This window comes from Pinus tabuliformis, chromosome 4_1 (genome assembly GCF_031772625.1).
Source record: "Pinus tabuliformis cultivar Carrire ecotype Pingquan chromosome 4_1, CPIR1, whole genome shotgun sequence".
Taxonomy (NCBI): Eukaryota; Viridiplantae; Streptophyta; class Pinopsida; order Pinales; family Pinaceae; genus Pinus; species Pinus tabuliformis.
Genome location: NC_142303.1, coordinates 172,364,882 through 172,386,821, shown reverse-complemented (window position 1 = coordinate 172,386,821; position 21,940 = coordinate 172,364,882). Strand labels below are relative to the sequence as shown.

Below are 21,940 nucleotides of genomic sequence, written 5' to 3'. Positions count from 1 at the left end.
ACCACCATTTTTGTGGAATCAAAATATGGGAACCAAGGGGTAATGAAGAGCTCATCTCTTCCCAAAAACTAGGGCCCCTCATTCAATACTTTCTCTTTCTTTTCCTGAGTATCGAATTAAACAATAAAGAAACCCTTATAACATAAGTAAATATCACAATTTAGGGTCTAGGTTGAAAAGACCCACTAGTGTAAAGCATAAGATCTAGGCCAGAAATTGTTGAACTTACAAATCACAACCTTAGATTGGAGAGAAAAGAAAAGGTGGTTTATCGTTGATAGGTTAACCTCCATGGTAGGCGCTTGTTCCATTTTTTCTATAATGTAGGGACATGGGTTGTACTGGGGCAGATTCACTGGATTGGGGCCCTTTCCTTACACCATGTCCTTGTAGGAGATAGAGCCACTTGGGTTTATGGATCCTGGGGCACCACCACACAACCTCACGTTCAATATTATGGTAGATTTTCTTGAAATATAATAATCCTTCATCATAGAACAATCCTGAAGCAACTTTCCTTCTAAAAGAAGAAATTGAATGTTTATAGAAATACCCATCCTCTTCTCTATGTGTTGCTTCAAATTTATCCCTGGATCTAGGTGTGTGATCCAGAAAAGACAAGACTTTTTGTTTAAATTTTTTATGAAGATCTAGAAATCCTTCTATAACAAATCTATCTTTCGACCATCCCTTTCAAATCTGAGCGGGTGGGGGAGGTCTCTTTGTAAAACCAAGTGATGCGTTATATTAGGCGACTGCTCCACCACAACCTTTACTTCCGTCGGGGCTAAGTAGCATCCTAAGCTCAAAGAAAAGGAATAACCAAAAGAAGAGGAATAGTCAGACATTACCCATGGTGGGTGTTCCCTCCGCCGCCTCCCCAATCTTTCGATGTGGTTGTCGCTAATATCGTCTTGAAAACCCTCGTTCGATCATAATTCCTTGACAAAGGATCCTCGTCATAGAAAGAAACAGTCCACGAGTATGAACCATCGATTGAATGCCAAAGCCATGGCCACTTTGCTGCAGGTAAATGACAGATCCGCAAACATCACCATGGCCGGCTACCATCCATTGTCTTGTGGGTGTTGAGCTCCTTCCCTCTGATCCAGAAGAGACCCTCATTATTATGTATTTCAAGCACAAGACCACAGATAGTGCATGGAGAATACTCACCAATGGGCAAAACCCTAATGTGCTAGGAAAACTCCATCTCCTCTCTCTTTCCTGATCTCCCTCGTAACAGTTAATAAATAATAAATAATAAATTTATTTCTAAGTTTTTTTTTTTAATGTAATTTGAATGCATTAAAATATTTACATAACATTACAACATCTCTTTTATACTAAGTTAGAAACTACAATAAAGATTAACCTTGACATTTTTGTATCATTAATCATGACATTATATGACTTGGTATGTCATTTTATAAATGAATAAATAACATTAATATACTTGTGTGTGTGCATGACACATTGTGATTAATGAGCATACTTATATTCTCTATGATCCCATGCAATAGACTTCTGTTTATATAATTTAGGATTATAAAATATATCTACGAATGATTTTGTTTTATCATATATGCAACAATTTAAAAAAATTAAAAATTAAATGATTTTGTTTTATCATTTATGCAACAATTTGAAAAAGAAAAATTAAAGTCGTTTCTTTATTGGTTATAAAGTTTAGGGTGAAGATTTTCTTTATCTTAATAAGTTTAGGATCCTACTTAAGTGGAGGAATAAGTTTTTGATTAAATTTTGTATCAAAAATTTATATGATTAGAATTTAACCGAGATCAAATTTTGGAACATGTATATATATGTATGTGTGTATATAAATACACATAGATATACACATATTTATATGTAAAAGTTAGCATAAATTTATTTTAATTTTAGATTTATTAAATATGAAGAGGGATCAAATTTCTCAAGGTGCAAACTTCTTTTTGAATGTTAAACTTTAGCAAAGGTTCGTACTTCCAAACACTTGATCCCTGTCCACAATTTTATATTTGAACTTAAGAAAGATTTATGTTAATTTTTTATAATGCTACTTCTATTATACATAAATTCTACATATCTATATATAAACATATTATGATTTTTAATTATATTAAAACTCTTAATACATATAACTACATACATATTTACATGAAATATTTTTTACATGTTTTATAAATTTTATAATTTAGTTTTTTAATGTAATAAGTATAATATAATTTTTTGAATGTATTAAAATTTTATATTCTTATTAACTCAATTAAAATATGAAATTCAAAAAAAATATTATTAATATAAATCAGGATTATTTTAATTTATATAAAAACAATTATTTATAATAATAATAATTATTATTATTATTATTATTATATATTATTTCTTATTTATTTTTATTAAAATTCTTATAATTAAATAAATAAGTATAGGAGAGAAACTGGGAAAACATTTATTATAAATATCAAATTTTTAATTTCTTTTAATAAGATAACTGTATTATAATTATTTTTCTTAAATAAAAACAAAAAGACACTATAAAAAAATTAAATTAATAAAGAATAAATATCTATTAACATAATAAAACTAATAATAATATTAAAACATAATATACCAATCAATAATAATAAAAATAATATAAAAATACCAATATCATATTCCCAGTCTTACAATCTTAACCCTAACAATTTTCCTTACATGACAATTATTAACTTTATCTCAAATACCCACTAAAAACCAAATCCTTTTCATCTAAAACCAATATTTAAATTTCTATTTGAATAGGAAAACATTTTTTCTCCTTTCAAGCTTGAAAATCTTACAACCCACCATCAACATATATAATAATGCACAAAGCGCACACATGAATAAAGATTCACAAAAAAAATACATATGCAATTTAAAGGTCTACTCATTTAATTTAATTATAAAACAACATTCAAGACCATATTCAAGATTGTGAAAGACCCACCAAAACAACATTCATATAAAATAAATTGGCAAAGGGCTTAAGTGCTTCTTCTTCTATCTAACTCTATAGGATCACACATATCGTATCTACAAGCGATTGAGAACAATTCAAAGACCTGTACTGGCTAAAACCAGTCTAATGTACAAATCTAGACTCCAGTTTCAATGGAGGAAGAATTTTCAGTGGAAGTAAACATTGGACTTTTGGGTGCAGAGGAGGGAGGGCCCGGATTCGACTCCTCGTTTCCATTTCCTTGTGATATTTGAGAATGAGGTGGGGGGTTTCTCTTCTTGCAGGCATCATACGTGAAGAACAGTACTACAGCTATTGCTATAGCTGTTACCGCGACTCCTGCAAAGAAGTAACCTGCGGTGGAATGAACATATTACTGTCAGCCTTTCAACCGCCATTAATGGAAAGAAAATTTAAATTTACCTTGCTGTTAAATTGGAGATACAGAATAGGAAGAAATTATATATACCTGTGGCAATCAGTGACATGTTCCGATCTTCTGTATCTTCAGTACCTGCAAGGAACCAGAGTTTTTGATGGGGAAACATATAATATACATAACTTGATTGAAGAGTGCACAGCTAAGATAGAATATTTTACATATCAAGAAACTCACCATGGTCAGGGCACTTGTCTGGATATGTATTGCCGTCGGGACAAAAGCAAAGAAATGTTGTCGGTTCCTGCATGCCGTAACCACATCTCCCGTTACTGTTCAGACAAGATTCACAGCTTTGATATCGGCTGCTGTCCACCTGCCATGTTACCTCAAAACCCTCCCACAGAAACGTCTGATTCATATTCAATTGCTGATACTCCCTGTGAATTGGCAGTTGAAGACGAGTTTTACAGCAGCGCGTTCCCTTTTCTGGTCTCCGCATATTGTAATACCAATCGTTGCCACACTCACCAGATCTTAATGGAAAAAAGTCTTCAGTGGTTTCATGGCATTCTCCCCAAATTGTGATATTCGTGTAAGTATCCGCCATCTGAAAATGAGAGGCGGGAAACCAGAATTGGGAGTAATTTCCTGAAAGATCGCATTTACTGCTCCGCAGTTTGTTGTTAATGATTTTCATGGAATTATTATTGATACCAGCCCTCAAGGAAAAGGGCTCCAGTATCCGATACTCGTCTCCACCGATATTAATGAGAGGATTGCCGCCCTGGTAATCACAGCGAAGCTGAAAGTCAGGGTCACCACAGCCGGTGTTTTCCAACCCAAAAGGGTAACCGAAATGAAAGCTCCCACACTCAGAAATAGCACAAATGTCATAGTAAGAGGCGAGACATAATGATATGGAGGAACAGAGGAAGAGGCAAAGGTAAAGTGTGACAGCCATTGAATTGGTAAGAAAGACACTCACTATTCTCATGCTCTGCTTTTCTGTTACAGAAAAAAAGAAATCTTGAAATGCATTAAGAAGACGCAGAGGAGATGATCAGACGAACTTGGAAAGCGTAGGCGTGAGGGAAACGGGCAAAGATTGCAAGCCAGTCTGACTTCGCTTGACTGGTTGTCCGAATTATCCGGCAATGCCGGTAGTTTCGTAGTTATTTTGACTAATTAAATTCCACAGACCTTGTCCGAATTATCCGGCGAAGACTGTAATTTCGTCGTCATTTTGACTAATTAAATTCGACACGCCTTCTGGCATTGGTCCATTCAAAGTTGTGGAAAGATTTGGACTGGAGCCTCTCGGAAGCGGTGGTGAAAACTCTGTCGGGTAGAATTCATTGAATCCATCATAATTGTCGTTCAGGAAATACAGTGGAAGGAGGTAAAGTGGTGTAAAGCAGTGTGTTGGAATTTTTTTCAACACAAAAAAAAAAAGAAGTTTCTATTTACTGGAAAGTAAGAGAAACACATTGTGCTTGGATCTGGGATCCAGTTTTGCTCATTACATTTTTTAAAACAGTGTTCTACAGTACATTTTTTAAAACAGTGTTCTACAGGGCTTACATAAAATTGATAATTTATATCCTCAGTACTTTGTATATCTTGTGAAGAGAGTGTAAATCAACAACCCACATAATTTATATCCTCAGTGCTTTATATCCCCTGTAAAGAGAGTGTAAATCAAGAACTCTGTGATAATAGACCCTTAGTGAGCTAATGGACCTGTACTTCATCATCCTCTGTCTCCTAAAACAGAGTATGCTCTGCCTCATAACTCTGATATGTTTGTGGATAGATCCTGATTTTCTTTTAACTCATTGTGGGTCTGTCCTGAACAGACACATTTTCCCTCTTATCTATAACTCGATTATGCATTAAGTCTATCATCTAATGGTTGAGATATCTATCTCAATAAGAAACACCTAACACCACATTCATGTCTAGACAGAGGGCTTTAAAGCTGGATATGGCCCACTCAAGCAGACATTTATGCAAAAAGGACTGATAATATATTCGTTTGAGGCCTGTTGTGCATTTTTCTTTTGATAATGTATCTGCAGTCCCATTAATATGGTTTTAGTATTTTTTTAGAATTTTATATATATATATATTTTTTTTTTTAAATTAAAAATTTTTATTATTATTTTATTTATATAGAATATATATAAATAGATTTAATGTTTTGAAAAAAAATTAAATAAATTTATAAATTTACAAATTTCTAGTAATAAATTAAAATATAAAAAAATCTTAAACTATATATAATTTAAATACAAATTTATTAAAAACCAACATGAAACTTCCATCCAGTATTCTACAAGGCAGAAATGGAGACCATTAGTACGCATTCTTCAAGGCAGAAATGGAGACCAGAAGTACGGCCAATTTCAGTGAAGAAATGGTCGATAGCCGACTGTCCCCTTTGTGTTGTTAATTATGATACTTCTAACTATATCTAAAAAGTGTGGAATGCTTGATATTTAGAGTGACCCATTTTTGTTTTAAATTTAGTAAAATTAAGTTAAAATTTATTTAAATTTAAATTTTATTTTTATAAAAGGAGTTGGTATAAAAATTAAAAATTAATTTCAAACCCAAATAAATTTAAATAAAATGGTCCATCACTATATCACATTTAGATTTTTTTTAATTATATTTTAAAAAGTATTAATAAATTTAATGTTGTAAGACTTTCTTCTTACATCTATCTAAGTAATCATGTCAACTGGGGTAAAGATGAAATGAAAGACTAATATGATCAGATTCGACCTCCTATATGACCTTAAGGAAGTGGAATCGACAAAGCAACACACACAGTCATCCAACATCATCAACAAAACCCTCAAGGGACAAGTCAGCCACTCAGAAAGTCTGTCATTGGGTCCCACTATTGTTCTGGATCTCTTAGGCCGTAGTCACTCTTATGCTATGGGCAAGGGACCAACCAACAACCTAAAGTCGCTCTCACAGGCTTGCCTACCAACAATCAATGACCAGAATTGCCAGTTCTGTGCAGCGACCCTGGGATTTAAGCCACTTTTTCAGACCCAAAGCCTAGGCCACCACCTAGAATGGAGGGATAGCTTAGAATTAGTACAAATACAGGGAAACAATGGTGCAAAAGAATTAAAATGAACAAGACCATAACCAAACCCCCACTAGCCATGATAGACATTAAATCAAACACATCATCAACATGTAACCTATAGGTGTAAACAACATAATTAAGTGTAGGGGTCTCATACTTATCTGAGAATCATTGTGAATCATTGTTCCCTCCTATCAATTGCTGCATTATCCTCTATTAGGTCATAGACACATTATCCATTCATATACGAGTAAGATCATGTTGAGAGCCATACATAGCTATTGTCATAAAATATACATATAACTAGCATAATAGAAACATAATCACCATAAAAATATAAGCCATCAAAATCCACATATACATCAATACATTTCCACATGGAAATCAAGGGAACGAATTTCTCATTAATGAATGTAATAAACCAACCAGAGATGGGACTACCGCGTTCCACCCGACCATAGATTGGTTGAGCCAAGTCTCTCTTCAGCCAATCACCCCCATGCCATATTCCAAGCAGGAATGTGGGACTCATAGAACACATCAAAAACACCAATCAACATGGATGCCACCAGAGTTCTCCGCCTACATCGTGAGGAATTTGAGTGCCTCCTAGTCTTTTAGGCTTTACTCTGCATCCACAATCCGATCCAGGGATAAGTAGGCCTTGCAAAAAGACATACTCTCTAGGCTTTACCATGCATCCCATTCTGGGACCACTGGGCCCAATGGAGAGAAAATCCACCTCTTAGCTTTACCGTATATCCCGCCATTCACCGACAAGGATTCCTAGGACCACCGAAGCACACAATATGGCTTTACTGTAACCCATAGTTCGGTTTAGGGGTTACTAGGCAAGTGGCTTCATGATCCTCAGTGCGGTTCAGGGACCACTAGACCATGTGTTTGTCAATTCAAAGGTCCACCCCACTCAGCTTCGAATCTAATCGGACCATCCCACATAAAATGTATGAGAGAACCCATCTCATCAAAGCTATCAGGAAAGGGCAAGGCTAGGTTGAAAATAGTATCACACCTGGCAAAACCCATGCCATGGTAGAAAATAAACACATAAAATCTCATGCATGCCAAATCTAGTAAGGAAAATACACATGCTCTATCTCAACCAACACATTAGCATCCTAGCATACCAAGAACATCATGATAACCTAAATTTCATACCATGACTTCACAATGCATGTTTGACCTACTATTCATGCATAACTATAACCAAGACCATACATGCATAACAAATGCATATAGACATATAACACATGAGTGCAAAACCATATACACACCATTCTATCTAGAGTCTAGTCATCAATGCATGACCATATCAACTACACAAACCATGACTTCATGCATGACAACAACCATTACTCCACTATACGCATTTCCACATGCAACCATCAACATGCATAAGAAATGCCTATTCAACTACACATACACATGAACACATGTAGTAGAGAATAAGCTAACAATTCTTGTAACTAACCTACAAGACTGATACATGTAATCAAACATACAAGAATGCAACCTACCGTAGAAGGATGTAATCAAGAGACATATAACAACATGTAAGCATCGTATAATAATATGTAACGAGTCATATACTCATGATGATGCATTCCACAAAATCAAATCAAGTTCCTCATGAAAACCTTACTACAATCATGATCAATCATTATGAAATGCAACAAGCACATGGAATGCAAGTGTATGAGACACACATGCAACTGACATGCATGCATGACCAACACACACTACCCATCCAATTCAAGGAGTGAACCATGCTCTGATACCACTCTGTAACACCCTCCTCCCACATCCACCCAAGTAACCATGTCAACCGAGATAAACATGAGATTAAAGGCTACTATGATCAAATTCAACCTCCTATGTGACCTTAAGAATGTTGAATCGACATAATATCACACACAGTCATCCAACATCATCAACAGAACCCTCAGGAGACAAGTCAACCACTCAGACAACCTGTCCTTGGGTCCCATTGTTTTTTTGGATCTCTTAAGACATAGTTGCTCTCATGCTATGGGCAAGGGAGTGACCAAAAACCTAGAGTCACTCTCACAGGCTTGCCTGCTAGTGACTAGATACCAAAGTTGCCAGTTCTATGCTAGTGGCCTCGATATTTAAGCCACTTTTTTAGGCCCAGAGCCCAGGCCATTGCCCAGAAGGGAGTGATAGCTTAGAATAAGTAAAAATACAAGGAAACAATGATGCAAAAGCAATAAATTGAACAGGACCATAACCAGACCCCTACTAACCATGAAAAACATTTCGTCAAATAAATCATCAACATGTAACCTATAGGTGTAAAAAACATAATTAAGTGTAGGGATCTCATACTTATCTGAGAATCATTATGAACCATTGTTCCCTCATGTTAATTGATGCATTATCCTCTATTAGGTCATAAACACATTATCCATTCATATATGAGTAAAAACATGCTGAGAGCCATACATAGTTGCTGTAAAAAAAGATACATATAACCAACATAATAGGAACAAAATTAACATAAACATATCAACCATAAAAATCCACAGATACATCAATACATTTGCACATGGAAATCAAAGGAATGAATTTCTCATTATTGAATGCAATAAACCAACCAGAGATGGAACTACCATGTTTGACCCCACCATAGATTGGATGAGCCAAGTCTCTCTTTAGCCAATCACCCTTGTGCCATATTCTAAGCATTAATGTGGGACTCATAGAACACATCAAAAACACCAATCAACATGAATGCCACTAAAGTTCTCCACCTACACTGTGAGGAATTTGAGTGCCTGCTAGTCTCTCAGGATTTACCGTGCATCATAGTCTGATCCAAGGATCACTAGGCCCTACGCTGAGACATACTCACCCGGATTTACCAAGCATCCCATCCCGGGACCACTAAACCCAACGGAGAGAAAATCAACCTCTTGGATTTACCGTATATCCCTCCATTCACTGGGAAGGATTCATAGGCCCATCACGGCACACAATATGGCTTTACTGCAACCCAAAGTCTGGTTTAGGGATTACTAGGCTAGTGGCTTCGTCATCCTTAATCTGGTTTAGGGACCACTAGGCCATTTGTTTGTCAATTCAAAGATCCACCCCACTCAACTTCGAACCCAATCCAGCCATCCCACATCAACCATATGAGAGAACCCATCTCATCAAAGCTATGAAGAAATGGCAAGGCTAGGCTGAAAATATTGTCACACCTGCAAAAACCCATGCCATGGTAGAAAATAAACACATGCAATCCCATACATGCCAAATCTAGCAAGGAAAATAACATGCAAGTTGATACCTACAATGAATCATGTTGTAGCTTCTTGATCCTGCCTTTCCCTACTTGATCTTTGCTTTCTCTTTCCTTCTTTTCCTTTCTTAATCCAATACCAAAATGATCCAAGGAACTTTAAGTGTCCAAGAGTATGAGAAAGAGAGAGAGAGAGACTAATGAGAGAGCTCCAAAACTCAACTGAAGAAAGGTTACCAAATGATCCTCAGAAGCCATTTTATGAATGAGGCCTCTATTTTTCTTCATTTTCCATTATTTTCCTTCATTTTCCTCCTCACATGCAACTTGTGACCTTTCACCTTCCTTTTCTACTAATTTCCATAATTTTCATAAACAAATGTGCCAAAAATGCCATTTTGCCTTTCCAAAGCCTTAGCCATAAACAACCAAATGAACACCCCCTAGGATGTCTTGCCCAACATTCAACTTGTAATAAGTGTTCCATCGATCGCGGTCTTATATATTTTTATATGGAATTTTTTACCAGGGATGCTACAAATGTTTCCAATATTTGTGTCAATAAGTGTACTTATTTATGTCAATGTCTTTAATATTTATGAAAATCTGGAAAGTTAAGATATAAAGACGTTGGTGCAGATATGGTGGGACATATACATTGACTTATATTTCGATCACTTAGGATTAGAAAATACAATTCTAGATCCAATTTAGGAAGTAGACAATAAATCAAAATATCTGCAACAAGTGGTTGCCAATTCTTTTCTTTCTATGATGACAACATCCCCTAATTTGATGCTTGCTCCACCTACGACTTGGGTAATTATAGAATTCAATTTTGGTACTGGGAAATCAAATCTCTCTAAAAAATTAATTTAAAAATTGTTTACAATATTAAGGTTTTCTCCATTGTAGATAGAGCCTATTTTCTCACCATCAAAGCTTGTGCCTATAAAACAAACACCAGGAGTGCCTGTAAAGCAATCTCATTTATTGTGTCTCGAATTCCATGGTATTTTTAGGTGTTTACCATTCCTCATGATTTGTTTTTCAGAGGTCGTATAAGTTCATTGTGCATCATATCTTCTTGATTATTAATGTTCATCCTTGTTCATAGTATTATCTCTAGTTTGTGTGTACTAAAATTTTATGTATAAAGAATTAACCTTACTTCATATTCATATAATGCATAAAATTTAAAATCAAAATATAAATGCTACTTTTATCATACTATTTGGAGTTAATGCTACTTTTAGTCTATGAGTTGTTGGTGGTGGTTGAGAAATTATCTCAACCTATCTTTCTAAATTAGGAATAAGTTAGATCTCACAAACTCTATATTATAGAGTAATGACTGAATGTAATGTTTTTGTGTTGACACATACACCTTTCTGTGGAATATATGAGTGATTTCTATAATTCTTTAGTTGGTATTAGAGTTGGATTGATCGGTAGATATTATTTTAGGCACTGTGACAGAGAGCTTGTGCGCTATTTTGCATATTGGTGGACAACAGAACCAAAGGAGCCGTGGAGTATCACTGTGCATGTATCAATGAAAATCAATAAAGTCAAAGCCTACCATTTAAGATGGTGTAGTCATTTGTGCGGACTAGTGTAAATGACCTGTGTTGTGAAGATTGGAGGATAAGCCGACAACCACATCTAGATTGGAGTTGCAACGTGTAGACTAGCGTGGAGTAGCGGTAGCTTGTTTTTAGATTCCTTGAGTTGACCTTGGAGCGTAGAATAGTGAGATCGGAGGAGATTGTTGTCATCCTGTGAGAGTTTGTGTGGCTTTAAAATTTGTGGTGTGGCTACCACCTAGTCCTAGAATTGCCTCACCAGATGTGGGGAATAAATCTCAACCTTCCATACTTCCGATCGAGGGATAACTCTTTGAGTTGGGCTAGTTGCTCAATCTGTCTGAAATCCGTAAGTAGTACCATCTGTTGTGGATTATTTCCGAGAAATACTAGTTGATGGCAGGTCAGGCACAAGTAAATATATAAACTCTGGTAGATATGCCAAGTCCTATAGTGCTATTTCTTAGTTCCACTATAGGGGATCTCATCCATCTCTCGCCGATCTATCTTTGGAGGCAAAAATAATTGTAGAGAAAGGTATTTTAGTGTTAAAATTTAAAAAGAAATTTTGATTAGTTTTAATATTTTGTGATCATGGAATTCATGATTTTAGAGAAATTTAGTGGCCGAAACTTCCCTTCATGGAAAGTAAAAGTTCAGATGAAATTAATGAAGAAAAAATTATGGGGCATAATGAATGGTTTAGAAGTGTCACCAATAGATTGTAAACAATTACTTGAATGGAAAAATAGAGATGACAAAGCTAAGTCCATTATCAGACTTGCTCTTTCAGATTCACAGTTACATCTTGTAGATCTCACTAAACCATCTAAGGAAATATGGGAACACTTGATTCAATTGTTTGGTGCAAAAGCTACAAATGCAAAATTTTCCATAAAGTTGTAATTATTTAGACTTAAAATGAATGAGGAGACATCTATGTCCAGTCATGTAAATAATTTAATGTCTCTTTTAAGACAATTATCTGAAGCAGGTGCTAAGGTGGAAGACAAAGATGCAAAAGACATCTTATTAAATAGTTTACCTTCAAGTTATAGTAATGTTGTCTTCACTTTGAATCAAATGTCTTCACAAAAATTGGATGAGACAATTGCAACACTTTTGGCAGAGGAAAAGAGACTAAAGCCAAAGGATACAAAATGAAATTCTCAAATAGAAAATGCATTGTTTACAAAGATGAGGATGAGAAAGAAAAAAATCAAATAAAAGTGAACCTGAATGCTGTTATTGCAGGAAAATTAGTTACACAATGTGGAATTGTAGAAGTCGTACCAATGATCTATTAAAAGGGAAAGAATCAGAAAATATAGCTACAAATGAATATTAATTGAATTTTGATGATCAATTCAATGAAGAATTTGAATCTCTCAAACTCTTTTAGAATAGCTACAGTTCAATGAAAAAGCTCAACATGGATGGTTGTTGAGATAATATGATAATTGTGGATGTAGGGAAGGATCCCTCATTTTTTGAAGACATGGGATTGGTCTTCTAACGAGGTTATGCCATGACTTGGGACATTGTTCAATAATTGACTTTGGGAGGTCCTTGATTCGAGAATTCACGAGTCGAACTTGGGAATCCAACTTGCTGACTACACCTTTACGATGATTATGAGGCAACTTAATGGAGCCTATACTGATATGCAAGTTGTAAACCATTTAAAGAATTATTGTGTATTTTTTTGTTTATGGGTGGTTTCAATAAGTTTATGTAATGTACGCATTAAGAGGGGCACTTGGAGTTAATGCTTACATCCTATATTTGTAATATTGGTTTATGAGTTGTTGGTAATGGCTGAGAAATTATCACAACCTCCCCTTCTAAATTAGGAATAAATTAGATCTCACAAAATCTATATTATAGAGTAATCACTGAATGTAATGTGTGTGTGTGTTGACACATACACCTTTGTGTGGAATATATGAGTGCTTTCCATCATTATTTAGTATACTCACTCTTCAATAGAAGAAAAACACTTTTATTATATACTCTTCAATGACATATTTTTATAGTTCCATCTCTATTTCATAGTTCGAGATAATCCATCCAAGCTTATAATTACTTTTCTATCTGCTCTTAATGTTTGCTCAAATTATAATACTTAATTACATGGTTATTATTTATGCACCATAATTTTAGGTTGTCATTGACACTCCCACTGCATAATGTGAATAGTTGATGATCACTATCATTCCCTTCTTTCTTCCCTTAATCATCATCACACTTGTATCATTGTTGATATCTTGGTTTCAACACAATGACAAAGTAGAAGAGGATGTCGGTAAAAATGAGGTAGAATAGATCATCCATCCACAAGAAACAATTACTACACATTTCAGAGAGGTGTTGTGACGTTCCAAAACTAGTAGGAATAGTTAATGAATCTTTTTTATTGATATTGGCTATATCTCTTCTAGATCCTATTGGTTTTGTTGCAAATCCACTACATGACAATTTTCCAAGGATTTTCTAGCCAAAAATTGAATGTTAAGGACCCTTAGAGTAACTTTGTAAGATACAATTTTGAAGGAATTCTCATGCGAAGTTCAAAATTTGATATGGAGGATCCATAGTCTATAATAGACTAATATGAGCTTAAAGTAATAGCATCCACTATTTATGCAGGAATATGCTTTCCTTGTTGGAGTTGTATCATTGGTTTATTATGGCATCAATTTGTTTCTCTTACTATTTCTTAAGGTTTAATATTGTGGTGTTGGAATGTTACAAAAATCTATTGAATGTCACATTGTGATAAACATTGTCGTAATGTGACAACCATTGTTTGAATATTACATTACATTGTAATTTATTCAAAATCGCATTGCGACAATATTGGGTTTATAATAGAGTTTATAATATTGGGTATGATATTAGAGTTTATAATATTGGGTTAAAATATTAGGTTTAATATTAGGGTTTATAATATTGCTTTTAATATTTGGTTTATAATATTAGGGTTTATAATATTGGGTTTAATATTAGGATTTAATATTGGGTTTATAATATAGAGTGTTTAATATTAGGGTTTATAACACTCGGTTTAATATTAGGATTTAATATTAGATTTTGACTGCTATCATTATACTTCTAAATGTCTATATGTATGCTCCTTCTATCGACACTAGTAAATTGTGGAGATTTAAATTTCAAACACCGTGATAACACTTAATAATAAAATATAATTTGATGTTTTATATAAAAAATTAAGTTATATGCATTTAATTATTATGATTCCCTTTTTCATAAAATACAGTTTAATGATTTATATAAGAGATTAGTTGTATTTATAAATATTGTAATATATAAATTTATTTGGTTTAGTGAATACATTTAGGAGATTTAAACTTATGATAAATGTGGATGATAGTCTCCTTCCACAAAATATAACACTTCCACTTTTAGCAGACTTGCAAGATGGAGTACATCTCCTTTCCAAATGGAGGTTATCGGTTATCTAAGAATGATATGAGAGTGTTTCACTGCAATAATATTTTTAATAATATCAATATTTCGTTAAAAAATCTTGTTTGTTTTCTAATGGTTTAAAAGATTAATATCTTTATGTCAACCTTTTATACATATAAAATATTATAGAAAAGTAATTTTATGCCAATTTCACAAATTATAAATCATAAAAAAAAATTATTCATTGTTATTAAATATCATTATTGAAAAGTTTAACTAATAAACATTTACATAAAAAGCTATTTATGTTATGTCATTTACCTTTATTAACCAATGCAAATATTTTTTTCCAAAATGATCATTGAAATGAAAACTACGATCACTATGGTCGGCGGAGGTTGGAGGAGCGGGAGAAAAACACGCAGCTAGGGTTTCTGAGAGTTTCAGTGCTTGCTCCTAATGGAGGGCCATAGAGGAGGGAGCTCCACTCCCTCCTACAAGGAGGCCGTAGCTAGCAGAGGCAAGTCCCCACTGGGTAATGTCAGAGGTTCTGTGGAAGAGGAAAAAAATAATAATGAAAAGGAGACAGATGGGGTCAGGTCCAAGGAAAATGTAAGCACTAAAGATAAGGAGGAAGAAGACAAAAGCCAAAGAACAAGGGACAATAAACAAAAGGGACCATGCAAACCCAAAACGGAGACTACTCTTAGAGTAGTGCTAAACGACCCTGCACTACAGGCACACAGGGAACATATGGGGACTTACGCTATAATTTGCAAATTCATGGGACTATGGCCCACGGAAAAGGATTTACAGATATGGATCAAGTACCACTGGAAACCCAAAGGAAGCATTGATCTGCATCTTAGGTCAAAGGGATTCTTCACTGTGGTGTTCACAAGCATCGAAGACAAAGACAGAATATTCGAAGGAGGACCCTACTTTTATGCAGCAGCTGGCCTCTATATGCGGCCTTGGATGATGAACTTTGTTCCAGAGTGAGAGACTTTCACTTCGGTACTTGTCTGGGTAAGGCTCTATTCTCTACCTCTTGATTACTGGCAAACTGAATCGCTTGCTGCCATTGGCAATAAACTAGGTCGCTTTGTCAAAGCTTTGGAAGCCACAAGAAGGGGAAAATACACTTCCTATGCAAGAATCCGTGTAGAAATGGATCTATCAAGAGCCCTTTCAGATGAATTCATCTTGGAAGTTTTTGATGAGGATTGGGTGCAAACAGTGGACTATGAGCATATCCCATTCAGATGCTATAAATGCCATGAACATGGACACTTGTTCAGAGATTTTCCTATTAGCAGAGTAGACAACAGGAGTAAACAAAATGAAATGAAGGACACAGAAAGCTTTCAGAAAGTGGCAAGTAGAGGAAAAGGAGGCAAAAAAGGACCAAAGCATATTCGTAATGAGGGTCAAAAGGCTAGTCAAAATAGGTGTCAAGCACTGGAAGAGAATGAAGAAATGGCAAATGAAGACCAATCTATTGAGGACAACCCTAATGAAAAGGAAAAGGAAGAAAACTACAACCCAACACAAGAGATTGGTAACAAGAAAGAAATTATGATGAGTGAAATAGAACTAGAGATGGATCAGGAAATGACCTAGCGTGAAACAGATCTGGAGGACCATGAACTTCAAGAAATTCTAGATAAGGAACACCTAGATCTGGAAGGGTTCTTGATGCAGGGAACCACGGGAGGGATAGATTCACTACCCCAAGAAGAGTGCAATAGAATTCAATAGTTGTTTTTATGGAAAACTCAGGAAAGGGGGTTAGATAAAGGAAAAACCATTGACAAGCAGGAGTACAGAGGAATGAAAACAATTAAATCAACTCCAAGATTAGCTACTAGAAATGCAGGAAAGAAAGGGGTAGGAAAAAGCAGAAGGACCTCTTGATGGAGTGTGGAAAGTTAATGATAGACTCAGGTAATATGAAAGACCTGACTAGTTACTCCTTTACAAATCTTGAATTATGAAGTTCACATCTTGGAATATTAGAGGTCTAGGTAGTAAAAGAAAACAAAGAATGCTAAGTTATAGAATGAAACAAGAAATGTCAGATATGATTTTCATCCAGGAAACCAAATGTTCCAGAAAATAAAACAAATTCATAGCAAATGGCTCAATAGATTTGAGTTTCTAGAGGTTAAAGATGAAAGCACAGCGGGGGGCATTCTAACTCTTTGGAATCTCCAGAAAATTAGCATGATAGATGCTGAAGCATCCAAAAATTACTTATCAGTGGTCATGCAACCAGTGGGGGTTTCAAAAACCTTCCTGATCACAAATGTTTATGGTCCTCAAAAAATAGATGACAAACTCAAATTGTTAGAATCCCTAAAAGATCTCAGGAACAGACACGCTGGGATTCCTTGGATCATGGGAGGTGATTTCAATATGATCAAGTCTCTTTCGGAAAAAAAAGGAGGAACCAGAGCGCTAACCAAAGACTCTTTAGCATTCCAATCATTCACAGATGATATGAAATTGGTTGATTCAGAATTGAGCAATGGCCTTTTTACATGGAACAACAAAAGAGGAGGTGAGGCACAGGTAGCCTCTAAATTAGATAGGTTCATGATTTCAGAGGAGCTGATGATTATAGATAAAGAAATAACAGCAAGAATCCTTCCCTTCGGAGGGTCCGATCACTGGCCGATTCAATTGGAAATCAAGGGTATGGTTTCTCCCAGAAATAGGCCCTTCAGATTTGAGAATATCTAGCTCTCCCACTCGGATTTCATCAGTAACATTGAAAAATGGTGGTCCGAAGACTTGCAATTACAAGGATCACAAATGTACCTCCTTCATAAAAGATTAAAGCATGTCAATTTCAGGCTCAAAGAATGGAACAGGAAGGATTTTGGAAACATGTTTGTGAACAAAAAATCATTGGAAATCAAAATTCAGGAACTCAATCAAGCATTGATCCAAGACGGCTTTGACAAAGTAAAAAATGATCAGGTTGACAAGCATCATCAAGAATGGGAAAATTTGTGCAAACAAGAGGAAATATTGTGGAGGCAAAAGTCTAGAGTTCAATGGCTTAAGGAAGGAGAGTGGAATATAAGATTTTTCCATAGATCCACCATAGCTAATAGAGCACACAACAGAATCTCTACGATAAAGAATGAGAATGGGGAGCTTCAGAACACTCATAAGAATATTGAAGCTGTGCTTGTTAAGCATTTCTGAAACATCACTTGGGAAAACAATCCAGACAGGGAACAATCCATCAGGGAAATTATAAGGCATATCCCTAAGTTGGTGTCTAGAGAGGACAATTTTAACCTCAGTAGACCTGTTACTGAAGAGGAAGTAAGCGAGGTTTTCAAAGACATGCAGAATTGTAAAGCATCATGCCTGAATGGTTTCAATGTGGATTTTTTAAAAGCTTGTTGGCATATTGTCAAACAGGATATTCTGAATGTGGTGGAGGATTCCAGGTGTAGGAAAACCATCCTGAAAGCCCTCAACACTTCCTTCATCTCCCTGATCCCCAAACAGGATTCAGCTCAAACTGCAGATAAGTATAGACCCATAGCTTTATGTATTGTAGTATACAAGATAATATCCAAGGTTGTTGCTAACAGATTAAGACCTCTCCTTCTTTACTTAGTATCAGAGGAACAGGCAGGTTATGTGGAGGGCAAACAAATTTTAAATAACATTATTCAAGCCCATGAGGTGGTTCATACGCTTACTAGTAAAAAGCAGGCGGGGATGATCATGCAATTGGATATTGCTAAATCATATGACAAGGTGAATTAGATTTACATCAAGAAGGTTCTCACTGCTTTTGGTTTCGATCACAACTAGGTCAGATGGGTCATGGCTCTGGTGACTTCATCCAGCTTTTCAATTTTGGTGAATGGCTCTCCCTCAGAGATTTTCATTCTTCTAAAGGCCTTAGGTAGGGAGACCCACTCTCTCCCTTTCTTTTTATTCTCATGATGGAAGGACTTCGCAGATCCATAAAGCATGCCAAGAAAACAGGCAAAATAAAAGGTCTTCAATTATCTGAGACTCTAACTCACCAACAATTTGTAGATGACACCATGCTGCAAGGAATCCCCATAGTCAAAGAAGCTTCAACTTACAATCAAATCTTGAAGGAATTTGCCATGGCTACAGGTATGGAAGTCAATCTCTCTAAGTCAAAATCCTTCTTCTTAAACACTAACATTGCTATTCAGAGAAATATTTCAAGAATTCTTGGCTTCCAAAGGGATTCCCTCCCCACAAAGTATTTGGGAATCCCTCTCACAACCAGACCTATGCACAAGAGTATCTAGGAATCAGTGCTTAATAAGATGCAGGACAGAGTCAAAAATTGGACCTTCAGAGTCTTGAACTTGGTAGGCAGGTTGGTTTTGACAAAGGCGGTTTTGCAATCTATCCCGGTTTTTATGTTATCAACCCTCCCAGCTCCCAAAGGGGTTTTAGAGCAATTCAGGAATATACAAAGAGATTTCCTCTGGGGTAAGGAAGAAACAAAGAAGAAGTGGGCCCTGGTCTCTTGGGATAAAATCTGTAAACCCAAGAGTCATGGGGGTCTAGGCTTGGATGATCAGGAGATTCTTAGTAAAGTGCTAGGAGCCAAGCTTTGGTGGCGATGGGTTCAGGAGCCTTTAGCTCAGTGGGCAAGGATCTGGAAAGAGAAATATGCTAGCTCTTGGCAAACTAATGATCTCATACCAATGTTTGGAAATTTAAAAGGATCTCATATCTGGAACAGAGCCTAGGAAAATAGAAGCCTAGTTCAAAAAAACAGTTTTTGGGAAATTAGAGCAGAAGATCTTGCACTCTTTTGGGAGGACAAATGGAAACAAGAACCAACACTGTTAATAGATGATTTTTTAAACCTCAAGTAGGAAACGGATTCCCAAGGGTTAAACAAAGTTAAGGGTTTCTAGGATCTTGCTCAGAACTCCGGAAAGTGGAGAAGCTGGAGAAAAATTGACTGTAGAGATGATAGCCCCATTAAAATTAAAGCAGAGGCTCTTGGGAGCTTGCTTTATCAAAGAATGCTTTTAGTAACAGAGGGGCAAGATCAATTGAGATGGGGCAATAACAATAAAGGCACCTTTAATCTTAAGGAAGCTAAAGGTATTCTCCTTGAGCTTGATTCCAGTGTTCCAGAAAATACCTGGCAACACCTCTGGAAGCCCAAGGTTGGATGAAGATCAAGCTTTTCATGTGGTTGGTTCATCATAAGAAAATTTTACCTTGGGACAACATTAGGAAAAGGGGGGTTATGGGGCCTTCCAGATGCCAGCTTTGTGAAGAGTAGGAGGAGACCATTGAGCACATTCTTAATAGCTGCTCTTACACCACCTGGTTGTGGGATTCTTTTTCTACCATTTTCCAACAGACAGATAAGGATAGAAGTAGTATCACAAATACCCTAAACAAGTGGAGAGGAAACTATTCAGAGAATGAGTTCCTTAATTTGGCCTGGGCCTTCACGCCAAGCTTCATTATCTGGAATGTTTGGAAAAAAAGAAATAAAAGAATTTTTAAGAATGAAAAGGTTATTCCTCATAGACTATTTGATTTGATCCTAAAACAACTCAAGGAGACAGTTAGTATAACAGTACGCAATCTCCCTAAAAATCTCCCCTCTAAGACTGAGCTGAGAATTCTCAGACAACTGGGAATGAAAGGGATTATTCCCCAAGGACTAATCAATAGGGAAATAACTATGGATACAGAGAAAGATTTCTAGCAACCACCACCGAAAGGCTATTTGAAATACAACATTGATGGGCCTTCAAAAGGAAACCCGGGAACAACTGGTTTTGGAGGAGTTTTAAGAGATGAAAGGGCAGTATTATCTTTATCTTCCACTGCCATTTGGGAAGAGCCACAAATAATATGGCGGAATTAATGGCTCTAGAACAATGTCTAGAGTTTCTAATCCAAAACCATGGCTCAAATGTCATTGTAGAAGTGGACTCAGAGATTACCATTAACTCTGTGAAAAGAATCAACTGCGGTACTCGGCCAGAGAAAGTCTCTACTCACTAGAAACTAATCCAGGTCTACCAAAGAATCCACGTTCACCTCCAGGAGCTTCGAACGGTTAGTTTCAACCATGTTCGACGATCTGCCAATAAACTAGCGGACCTTCTGGCCAACCAAGGGGTGAACAATGCTGATGGCGGAATGGCGAAAAAGTGGCAGGAGATACCTCAAAACCGTTTAAAGGTTCTCTGCGAAGAACAAGCCACAGAAGACAGAGAAGTGTTTAGATATCGGGCCAGGTTGACAAGCATGAATTGATTTTTAACTTATACAACCTATCAGTATGTACTTGGTAGAAAGGCAAGCTAAAGTATGTCTCATTTTATCCCAGAGTCAGTTGAACAAGGTTCTCAGTTCATTGGCAGACAAGTTGCTGGGTCTTTTCCCAAACAAGCACAGTATCGGATTCTGGTTCTGTAGCAGGAATAAACATAATGCGTGGTTAGTTTTTCCGGCAGCTGGAATTTTCCCCCTTTCCGATTTCAGGCTTGAAAACCACAACATGGTCGGTTTTCCAGAGATCACGAGATTCATGATCGGTTTATGGTTTTGCAGTTTTGGGAGCGATCCCATAGAGATTGTAACACGTGGCAGGTTAGTTGACTTTGAAACTGCCTTCGATCGCACACTATCTCTCAGTGGTGTTAGGTTGTGCGATATGATTTTTGGCCGTTGGATCCAGCAGCCGGAATCAACGGTTGCGATCGATCGTGTTGTGTTTATGGGACCAGATGGGCTCTATCCATTCATCTGGTTTGGCGCGCGTTTTCTCCCTCTTTCGTGGTGTGTAGATTTTGCATGGTCCGGGGTGTCTATGGTCGTATGTTGGCTCTAGGAAGTGTATTTTATCGGGAACTTCCCTAGTGGGTGGGGGCTCTTGTAGCCTTTCCATATTTATTTCTCAAAAGTTTGGTGATCACTGTAATAGCTTGGGGGGTCTTGGTCATTGGTAGGGATTCATTTTTCCTGAATTCTTGTAAAGGATCTGGATTCATATACAATATGTAATTTTTCTTTTGAATTAACGAATTAGAAGGATCAACACTTGCTTCAGCCAAAAAAAGAAACTACCATCACTACAACCTTCGATAAAGAAGTCAATGTTGGACAAGTAATT

At 36.2% G+C, this 21,940-nt stretch overlaps 1 protein-coding gene across 1 annotated transcript; it reads right to left on the bottom strand.

The window, feature by feature from the left end:
- Positions 1–2,946: 2,946 nt before the first annotated feature.
- Positions 2,947–4,719, bottom strand: LOC149174732 (LEAF RUST 10 DISEASE-RESISTANCE LOCUS RECEPTOR-LIKE PROTEIN KINASE-like 1.2). The gene is made up of 3 exons (XM_089422670.1): positions 3,603–4,719; positions 3,456–3,500; positions 2,947–3,340 (listed from the first exon to the last, which is right to left on the bottom strand). Exons 1-3 carry the CDS (start codon positions 4,360–4,362, stop codon positions 3,123–3,125), a joined length of 1,023 nt encoding a protein of 340 aa, XP_089278796.1. The 5' UTR covers positions 4,363–4,719; the 3' UTR covers positions 2,947–3,122.
- Between the last annotated feature and the right edge of the window lie 17,221 nt (positions 4,720–21,940).

What these genes read in the sequence shown, in the direction of transcription:
- LOC149174732 (XM_089422670.1), bottom strand. Translation starts at nt 4,362, where the DNA reads ATGAGAATAGTGAGTGTCTTTCTTACCAATTCAATGGCTGTCACACTT. An exon ending in AGACAAGTGCCCTGACCATG is followed by an intron (nt 3,501 to 3,602) that starts GTGAGTTTCTTG and finishes GGTTCCTTGCAG; the next exon opens with GTACTGAAGATACAGAAGAT. An exon ending in CATGTCACTGATTGCCACAG is followed by an intron (nt 3,341 to 3,455) that starts GTATATATAATT and finishes ATTCCACCGCAG; the next exon opens with GTTACTTCTTTGCAGGAGTC.